Source organism: Mya arenaria, chromosome 6 (genome assembly GCF_026914265.1).
Source record: "Mya arenaria isolate MELC-2E11 chromosome 6, ASM2691426v1".
Taxonomy (NCBI): Eukaryota; Metazoa; Mollusca; class Bivalvia; order Myida; family Myidae; genus Mya; species Mya arenaria.
This window is the reverse complement of record NC_069127.1, coordinates 30,076,010-30,086,346: the sequence shown is the minus strand read 5'-3', so window position 1 is coordinate 30,086,346 and position 10,337 is coordinate 30,076,010. Positions and strand designations below refer to the sequence as shown.

Below are 10,337 nucleotides of genomic sequence, written 5' to 3'. Positions count from 1 at the left end.
CTGTACATTATCATTTCGCCAAAGTAGTTATTAGAGATTCATATAACACTACAGACTGGTTAATTGTAATGGTAAACTATTTTTCAATTCTTTTAAAAGAAATCCATCCTTTGATATAGCCTTCATCTTACACCATTATTTCCTAGAGCTTTACCTTGCATTTCTGTCATTCAGGCATGGTTGAACTACATTTCAAGGGACTAGAACAGATGATACCATTTCAAGATGGAAAAAAAAACTGTCCAAAACTTTTAATGGAATCTATATTTTGGTGTACATTTTAATTGAGTTTTTGGACTGAGTAAATCCCAGTTATTTTAAAAAATAGCTTTTGAGTGTGTCTTGTAAAAATCACAGGACCCCCACATGCTATTCTTTAGTGTATACACACAGCTGAGACAGGGATAGAAATATTTATTTTTTCATTTAAAATATTGCATTTTTGACCTCATACTAGCCCTTATCATAAGTTCAGTCTTGTTTTAAAAAAATTGAACTTGCTGATTTTGGTACTTTTTGTTCATCCCCAAATGATCCAATAAACCCTGGTATAATATTGATTATTATGGAGAAATAAAGACATACTTTATATGTAATGTTAATTGGGCTCAATTTCAGACCTATTCAGATTATGAAGTAAAATACTGCATTATAACTTTTATTAAATCATAGACCAACTATAAAAACGCACTAAAGAGAATGTTCCTTTTCATATACCTTGTTCATTTTTTTCTGAAATTGAACTGCTGGTGTTTAGGCATTGGTCTATGACAGGTGTTGTTGACTGTTGATATGTAAATTTAACCAGCTACGATAACAACATCATATGCATACACCACTGTCAGCATTTTAACTGCTACAGCTAATGAAGAACCTTTAATAGCTATACTCTTATATTAGCTGCCATTTATAAATATTATTCAACATTTAATTGTTTAAATCTATTTTGTATTACTTTTTCCTTTGAGATTCATTAAAAACATTTACAACCTATCAATAAAATTTATATCCGTATGCACTTCAGTGTTCATGTTTTGTGGTTTCCTTCTTACCAAAGCCAAAAAAGTTATTGTCATAGCCTATTAGTTGTTACCCAATTTTTTAACATTGCCATGCTTAAGCTAGGCCCGCTTCCATTTTCCAACTCCTTGCTGCTGTATTACTATTCCCCACTGTGCCTTTTTGTTAGACAGAGCTTCCATCAATAATTATGAATTATATTTGATATTCAAAATGTCAATTCAAAAAAAGTTTAAAAATAATACAGAAACATAATTGTGATACTTATTTGAGATAAAAGCAACCCCTGTATTGGTATTGAGAGTAGTTACAACACATGCACAATAATTTTTTTAACATTGTCCCTTGCAAATGCCCCATTAGCGCTCTTTCAATGCACATCAAAAGATCACAGCCTGACCTTGCACCCTGCCCTTTTTAAATCATAGCTCGGGTCCTGAATTCCCACTTAAGAAACTTTCTTCTACAAAACAATACCAGACTATGAGTGTTGTACGGTCTGATTCAATCTTCTTTCCACACATCTGACATTCATACAACCAGTTGTAACTCTCCTGCTGCCAGCTTTAAGCAGTACCGTCCCTCAGCACTTCAGTGCTTTGATTCCTTACCGCGGGCGTTACCTTTATAATGTAATTTTCACTATACGCCGTGATTGAAGCATAATGCCCACCGCGTTCATGCCTATAATATCCCCCGCGTTCCATCGCTTCGAGTGTTAATTAACTGTTATAAAGATAGCTTGCTTTTTCTTTGTTCCCGTCCTATGCATGTAATTCTAGTCAGTTTTATTAAACCCATACAAACTCGACCCGTAATCTACAAATCTTGGTGCGTACTCAAAACGTAGTTTGATCCCTGAAATTATGCTTTGGAACTATGAAAGTACTCAGACGCTATTGTCACCTTGTTAAACAAATCTTTATTTCGAATGCCCTTGTTAAACTTCTGTGAATGTGAATAAATTCTATATTGAGTCAATTAACTTATTAAAAATAAGTAACATGTACCTTTTGTACCACCTTTACCTGTTCAGATACCTGCATATCGCGATAAGCCGCGTGATCTTTTCTGAAGTCGTACGCGATAGCAGCGTATGAACTATAGTATAACTATTTGCTATGTTTTTTCCATCTTTGTTATGTTGATTGTATCTTAAACGATTGTGTTCAAACTTAAATCTGTAGATCCTTAGGACATACACGATGTACAAATATTCTTGTTCCTTTTGTGTGTGTGTTTTTGTTGTTGTTGTTTGTTGTTGTTGTCTGTTTTGTAATATTCATATCCTTACACAGTAGTCACAAAGTTGTATGTACCACGCAGCATGAACCTTGCGGCTGTATTAATCCACGTGGAGCAGTATTTATATATAGAGAAATTCATATAGATTTATATATCACCGAAATCATTATCTTTTCATATTACCTTGATATCGTAACATTCTTGTTATTGTTATACACACTCTCACAATATTTATATCAAACTTATGATTGATTTATTAATAGAACTTATGTTATAATTGTCACATGCCATGCATTATTTCTATACATATTGTTGTGACGATGAGCTTTTTATGCTTAAGTCGAATACAATTTCTGTTCTGTTCTGTTCTGTATGAACGCGGCGATGACGCGCACCACCGCGTTGGCTACCGCGAATATATCGCCGCGATGACGCAATCTCTCCCACGGTGGTTGGTAGTGTAGCATCCCAGTCTGTGCGGAGTATAATGAGAAGGGGAATGTGAGTGATGAGGAGAATAATCTGTGCGATATGGTTTCATAATTAACGCTATGAAATTTATTGTTCTCTGAATTTTATATTATTTGTTTACTCTAGTAGTGTGTTGATTGATTGATTGATTGATTGATTGATGATTGATTGATTGATGATTGATTGATTGAATGATTGATGTAAATGAATGAATGAATGAACGAACGAACGAACGAACGAACGAATGAATGAATGAATGAAAGAATGAACGGATAAATTTGGTTTAATTTCAAATACTTTTACATTAAAAACTCATTAATAAAATATAGTAATGCAAATTCTACAAACAAATTAGTGTGTTATAGCCTTACTCGTACCGGGCCTCGCAGTGATCTGGATCTATTTATATTAATTTATAAATAGAAGGTCACGCTTTAAACACAGAGGAGTTGTTTTGAAAACAACTCGTCTTTTATTGTAACTCAGCAGTTGTGTTGGTAAGCAAAAACTTAATTAAATTAGAAAACTGTTATCAGTCGTATCAATCTTGTATTTTTGCGATATTGACATTTGGCGGGGTCACAGCAAACCATGTTTTTGAGTCGCTTGTTTTCGTTTTATTTCATTTCGATTGTAATACTGAGCGTTTCTTACATATTTGAATCGAAACAAACCAAACAATGAATATCAATTTACTTTTAAATACAATATAAGTTTAAAAGTGATCGGGATTAACATACTCCATGTCGCCAGGTGAAGGGTGAGTTACTGTGTATAGAATTAACGTTTTGAGAGAAAAACAAACTATTTTGTGAATGTGTACTATGGCAGATGCTTAGATTTGAACTAAACATTATCTATGCCAAGTTTGAAGCTGCTTTTACCAAAACTCGCAAAGATATTGTTAAAACACTGTCAAAACTGTTCGGATTTACAAACTCAACCAGTATATAAATATAATATAACTAATGTTTATAATTAGGTTCTGAAGTATCAGAATTATATTTTAACAATATTTACGTATGATTTATTTGTTTTCAACAAATTTCTTTTGTTTTAAATAATTCATAAGAATTAATATTGTTTCTTCAGTTGAGACGAATCATAAAAAATAAATTTAAATTGTTATTTATCATTGTTATTTATTTTTAAATGTAAACAACCCTTAAGCAATTTACTTCCTGTTCTAAATATACGCATGATCTGTTTGTTATTATTAGTTTAATGTATAAATATAATTGACTTTATCATTTTACATCATAGGAAACTGCGCGTGAAATGCCAAAATGAATATAGGAAGAGAGGATGAAAATGGTAAATATTACTTTTAAGAAAATAAAATTCAAATTAAAAGAAGACAAAGTGATATTCGACTAGGACTATGAATTGATATATTGATATATGTTGAGATATATATAGATACACGGTAATCCATGTACGGACTTTAAATATAACGCGACAAACCCTTAAAACAAAAGATGCCTAATTGAAAAAGCTAACGCATTGAAAATACATATAATCACCGATCATTTCTTCATGATATGCATACATATATATGTCTTCTTAAATTATAATGAAAAGAAGTTGAAACTCCTGTTTTTTATATATTGATGTAGTGTGGACTTATTGTAATGTTTTCCAGTTTTAAACCAATGTATTACATTAAATTCGATCATGGACGACTAATATATATATATTAAATTATCATATATTATATATTAAACAATATTATATCAACATTCACATAATCAAAGTATTTAAGTACATGATAATAACAGCTTTAGTGTTATTTATATATATATATATATATATATATATATATATATATATATATATATATATATATATATATATATATATATACAATAACATCATTATCTCCACATTACATGAAATTACGATAGTCGTCTGATTTAATATATATATACAATAACATACACGAAAGCTGTTATTATAGTACTAATAGGACTAATAACATCTCAATTATATAATATATTTTAAATAATGATATCATTGATATTAATATCATTAATTAAGCTTCTTTATATTGGATGTGTATCCAGCATTGGACACTCGTTAAGTGGGACGGATACAATAGTTTTATTATATTAGTATATATACATGTTATTTACTTCACGATACCATAAAGAGTCAAAATGCTCCGTGACGAGAGGATTGTTGAAAAAAAACTCATAGAAAGGCTTCCAATCAATGGTTAAAACAGTTTTCATACTTTGTTTACAATTTTGAATCAGTTCACTAAATGTGCTCAATTTCGCTCTTTAAAGAAGGCATTTATCCTTCTATTATAGCTAAATAGAGAAAATATTATGACAACACGTCAATATATTTATAAGATAATCAAGTAAGCCTGCCTTTCGGCTCTCATAGTAGTATATCATTGTTCTGTGCTTTCAGAATACATTTCGCAAAGAATACTCTTTTTTCATCCAGGTCAGTTATTTCAAGTGTACCAACAGACAGAGGAGACGTATGATATACCAGCATTTCAAAGAGCTCCCAATGTCCGTTATGAACAGTCTCAGCCTGCAACTGATGTCGCGGGAGCAGTTTCTTCCGGCTACCAGTCGGGTGGCATCCAGGAAAGTAGGACGGATGCAGTTATTGGCAACCTTCAGACACATGCTGGAGTCAGCGAGCACCATACAGCAGGTGCTTAAGAACCAGCAACAATATATTGTTACAGTTCTATCAGATAACTTTCCACTTTTAAATTATACATGGTGTCGAATGCTCATTTTACACCATGCTGATAATAGTAATTGAACATAATATATACGGGAACACTTTCGTCTTGTAAATGTTTATCTCCACATTACATGAAATTACGATTAGTCGTCTGATTTAATATATATATACAATAACATACACGAAAGCTGTTATTATAGTACTAATAGGACTAATAACATCTCAATTATATAATATATTTTAAATAATGATATCATTGATATTAATATCATTAATTAAGCTTCTTTATATTGGATGTGTATCCAGCATTGGACACTCGTTAAGTGGGACGGATACAATAGTTTTATTATATTAGTATATATAATATTTATTACCTTAAATTGTATATATTTTTGTAGAGATTAGTTTTCTCAACAACTTCGGCTCCAGTGAATTTGATGTACAGTCCCTTTTGAACGACTCGCTTCCGCAAGGTATTGACTTATAAAAGAAATTATATATTTGTTTTTGCAATCTCCTGTAGGTATTATTCATTTTAAAGGGGATTTTAAATGCAACTTGTTCTATATACACATTTGTTCTTCTTCTTCTTCTTCTTCTTCTTCTTCTTCTTCTTCTTCTTCTTCTTCTTCTTCTTCTTCTTCTTCTTCTTCTTCTACTACGTCGCGTTTATCCAAAGCAAATTCACTAATTTTAAGTAAAGTATCGTTCGGAATCCATGTTGCATCAGACCTGCAGTAAGCAAAGCTCTAGTCCAGCGGAGTTTTAAATGTCTGAGCTATTGATGATGTTATTTTTCTTTCGGAGAGCAGGTATTGAACTGCATTCAAAGAATTACAACTATAAATAATGTGCTTAACATTTTTTTTTTAAATTCGTTCTGAAGTAGCATTCTCAATCTTAGATATAGAGCGTTCATCCTGGGTCACATACGGGTACTTGTCATTCGGTTATTACATACCTATAAATCTCATATATTACCATTATTTACATTCACGTGGCATGTTTTAAACATTTTTTCACATTGTCATACATGCATTTAAGTCTTACAAAATTGAATGATCACATATACGCCTTATTTAAAATTATTTATACTTTATATTATTTTACTACGCTTTCAACAGATGACCCAGTGGAGGGAGAACGAACTGCAGACACAGATAGTACAACCCCAATGTGGTACTTTGAGCCGAGGAATACAGACGTTATAGACAGCATTCCAAGTCCTGAAGATACAGGTCCGACTTCGGAAATTGGCCACCAGCCGGTCCGACAGCCAACAGATGGTGGGTTGCATTTGTATGTATACTTTTATACACAAAATGCCTATCTCTTTCTGAAGAACTAGTATAATAAATTATACGTATTGCATATAAGAATTATCATGAAACTAATGCATAACACACATCATAACGCTGTGCTAAAGAACATTGACACTTGACATGCACTTATACTATGTGACTTACATAATGAAACGCGAGACAACAGAAGACAAAACTTCAAATAGCAGGTCTAATTTACAATTAACTGAATTTATAATTGTATTTTTCAAAATGATGAAGAAAATACACAATTAAATAAAGCATGGCGCGATACGAGCAGATTACGGTGTCTGAAACAAATTACATGTTATTTAATTCACGATACCATAAAGAGTCAAAATGCTCCGTGAGGAGAGGATTGTTGAAAAAACTCATAGCAAGGCTTCCAATCAATGGTTAAAACAGTTTTAATACTTTTATCACAATTTTGAATCAGTTCACTAAATGTGCTCAATTTCGCTCTTTAAAGAAGGCATTTATCCTTCTATTATAGCTAAATAGAGAAAATATTATGACAACACGTCAACATATTTATGAGATAATCAAGTAAGCCTGCCTTTCGGCTCTCATAGTAGTATATCATTGTTCTGTGCTTTCAGAATACATTTCGCAAAGAAAACTCTTTTTTCATCCAGGTCAGTTATTTCAAGTGTACCAACAGACAGAGGAGACGTATGATATACCAGCATTTCAAAGAGCTCCCAATGTCCGTTATGAACAGTCTCAGCCTGCAACTGATGTCGCGGGAGCAGTTTCTTCCGGCTACCAGTCGGGTGGCATCCAGGAAAATAGGACGGATGCAGTTATTGGCAACCTTCAGACACATGCTGGAGTCAGCGAGCACCATACAGCAGGTGCTTAAGAACCAGCAACAATATATTGTTACAGTTCTATCAGATAACTTTCCTCTTTTTAAATAATACATGGTGTCGAATGCTCATTTTACACCATGCTGATAATAGTAATTGAACCATAATATATACGGGAACACTTCTTGTATATGTTTATCTTCACATTACATGAAATTACGATTAGTCGTCCGATTTAATTTATTTAATTGTTATACATCATTTGGTCTTTTGAAACGTATCTTAATTGTTCAGAACATTATTTGTGGGTATAATAAAACATAACTATGGAAATCCTAAGATAGATTTGGTGGTTTGGTGGTTGACAATTATTGCACATCAAAATAGAATTCAGTGAACTCAGTAATGAATGTGATCGGATTTAATCTTTCCACACGCTTTTGTTTCCGTTAATAATCTAATTCACTGAACATAATCAACAAATAATGACACATTTTATTTTGACATTGAACTAGGGCCTGCCGTTGACCTGCGCAAGTGTTGCCTTTGTCAACAGCGGAACTTCCGGGCGAGCCAAAAGCCATGTGGTCACTGCGTATGTGAGAACTGCTGTGTGCGATACGCCTTCCAGTCGTGTAAACGATGTGGTCAGATTGTTACAGAGGTCTGGGCTATGGACCCAGCAGATTGATCAGATTTATTGAACGAAAATGTTTTATTCTAGAACGAACACATTTTTGCATTTTTTTAATCATCATTTAAATCTAACAATAGCAATACAAGTTTGTTAATAAAAGTCGTATCGAAGTTATTCTGCAAATGTCTTATAAATGTGCGTTGTCACGGAAATGATAATGCATAGGTTTACCTTTTTAAAAATGATGATTCTTGACATTGAAGATCGATGCCAAAATTATATAATGGACTTCAAAAATACTAGAATAATTTGTCACTACTATGCCTGCCTGCCTGCCTGTCTGCATGACGGTTGCCTAATTGTCTGTCTGTCTAGCTGGCTGGCTGGCAAATTGCCAATTTTATACAGTGTATACAAGTTTTGAAAATTAGTGAATAGCTCGATGGAAGGGAGGCAAATCCTTGAGGTGCATTGAACAGAATAGGTAGTGTTACCGGCCCGGATAAAAGGAACCCAAACCGGGTAAAATCCAAATTAAAATGGAATACATTGAACAAAAATCGTAAATACGAATTGAAGACTATGATAATGATGTCATAGAGGGCTCACAGACACCGTTACTGCAGATATTCCAAATATTACCAGAATCTAAATCGTACACAAAGTTGTAAGCTATTGCATAAACAATTATACCAAGGTAAAGAGGAGAGGTGATGAAAGTGAATGTTTCTTGTTGTATGCGTTCTGAAGTGAAATTTATAAAGTTTTTAATAACTCCGACATCTAACCAACTGAAATCAGTGACACTTGACTGCCAATCCGACGACAATTTCAGCATGTCAAACTATTATGCCATACTAAACAGAATTCAGACATATATTGTTAATATTTCCAGTAACTCAAAATAATGACTACACTTTTTAAAATATTTCTTATTTGACAGCAGCTTTTTAGGAGATTTCCTAGAAGCGTAAGATATTGTTCTATTCTGCTGATATCTCAAGGAAACCACATTGCATCACAAAGCTTGAGTCTGCAATAAACATATTAAAAATGCGACTTGTTGATTCAAGCACCGCAGCTGCGGGTGGGGCATCCTACGTGACGGGCTAAGGGTCAATACATACACTGACGCCTTGGCGGAACACAGAAGACTCAATGGCGGAGCCCTTTGAGCAAAATGGACAAAAAAGTACGGACATATGGCATCACTAAAATCGACGAGGTGGCGAACACCGCTAACTTCAGAAATACGACTACCGTCGCTCAATCGGTCAACCAGAACAAAACAATATTCAAAAGACTGCAACGCCAGAAGTAAGGGATAATTACCGGTCGCAGAAATAGCCGAAATAATAACGAGTCACATCTCGATGCAATAATCCTGTCACAGACAACAGAAACCCCAGTGTAGCATAGCAATGTTGTTGGGTTTTTTAAACTTTTTTTAAGGTAAGCGGGTCAATTTGAAGCGAACAACTATATCTCATGGAAGATACGGCTCTTCAGCCAAAATACTCATTTATCCTGTGGATAATAAAAACGTCAAAAACTCTTTTTGTCCGTTACCGATTCCATTTCAATAACGAACGGGTGGCCGAGAGATACATTGGAGATAGTGATGGCAGATAGGGATCATGTGGTACTACAATGAAGAGGACTATGAGGCAGTTGGCAAATTCAAGAGACAAGAACCTAGACCAAAACGATGGTTACTCTTGATAATTGATATCACAAAGTGAAGGCTTTGAAATTTGATTTATTCATAATGATTATGAACATACTGTTGAATGTTCGGGGCGCTAGGTCCTCAGACTTCACATTCTAACTGGTCCCTTGCAATTATGAACAGTAACATCACCATTGTCAATAGATATATATCTTTATATTATAATACAGTAAAAACTGGTATTGAAATTCGAATAAATCAAATACGATGGTCCCGACACATCTTTTCTGTATATACATGCCGTCTCAAAGTGATTTTGACACCTTCAAAGTTGTCCATGCTGGCGTTTGTTTCTTATCCGAAGCTATTATTAGTAATCAGGAGAAGTCAACATGCTAGTCTCAGGCAACCCTGCTCCAATTGAAAAACTTTCAACTAGTCAAAAATATTTACAG

The 10,337-nt window shown here is 33.5% G+C and overlaps 1 protein-coding gene and 1 pseudogene across 2 annotated transcripts; one reads left to right on the top strand and one right to left on the bottom strand.

The window, feature by feature from the left end:
• Positions 1 to 2,066, bottom strand: part of LOC128237693 (copine-9-like) — a 33,321-nt pseudogene extending 31,255 nt beyond the window's left edge.
• Positions 2,067 to 3,156: 1,090 nt separating this feature from the next.
• LOC128236465 (uncharacterized) lies at positions 3,157 to 8,387 on the top strand. Of its 2 annotated transcripts, none has more exons than XM_052951333.1 (7): positions 3,157 to 3,233; positions 4,000 to 4,050; positions 5,191 to 5,409; positions 5,844 to 5,918; positions 6,570 to 6,731; positions 7,403 to 7,621; positions 8,092 to 8,387. In XM_052951333.1, the coding sequence occupies exons 2-7, from the start codon at positions 4,023 to 4,025 to the stop codon at positions 8,265 to 8,267; spliced, it is 879 nt and encodes a 292-aa protein (XP_052807293.1). In that variant the 5' UTR covers positions 3,157 to 3,233; positions 4,000 to 4,022; the 3' UTR covers positions 8,268 to 8,387. The 2 variants fall into 2 exon arrangements, with proteins under 2 accessions (XP_052807293.1, XP_052807294.1); XM_052951334.1 differs by lacking the exon at positions 3,157 to 3,233 and adding an exon at positions 3,343 to 3,496.
• The last annotated feature ends 1,950 nt before the right edge of the window (positions 8,388 to 10,337 follow it).

What these genes read in the sequence shown, in the direction of transcription:
- LOC128236465 (XM_052951333.1), top strand. Translation starts at nt 4,023, where the DNA reads ATGAATATAGGAAGAGAGGATGAAAATG. An exon ending in CAGCGAGCACCATACAGCAG is followed by an intron (nt 5,410 to 5,843) that starts GTGCTTAAGAAC and finishes ATATTTTTGTAG; the next exon opens with AGATTAGTTTTCTCAACAAC. An exon ending in GAACGACTCGCTTCCGCAAG is followed by an intron (nt 5,919 to 6,569) that starts GTATTGACTTAT and finishes CGCTTTCAACAG; the next exon opens with ATGACCCAGTGGAGGGAGAA.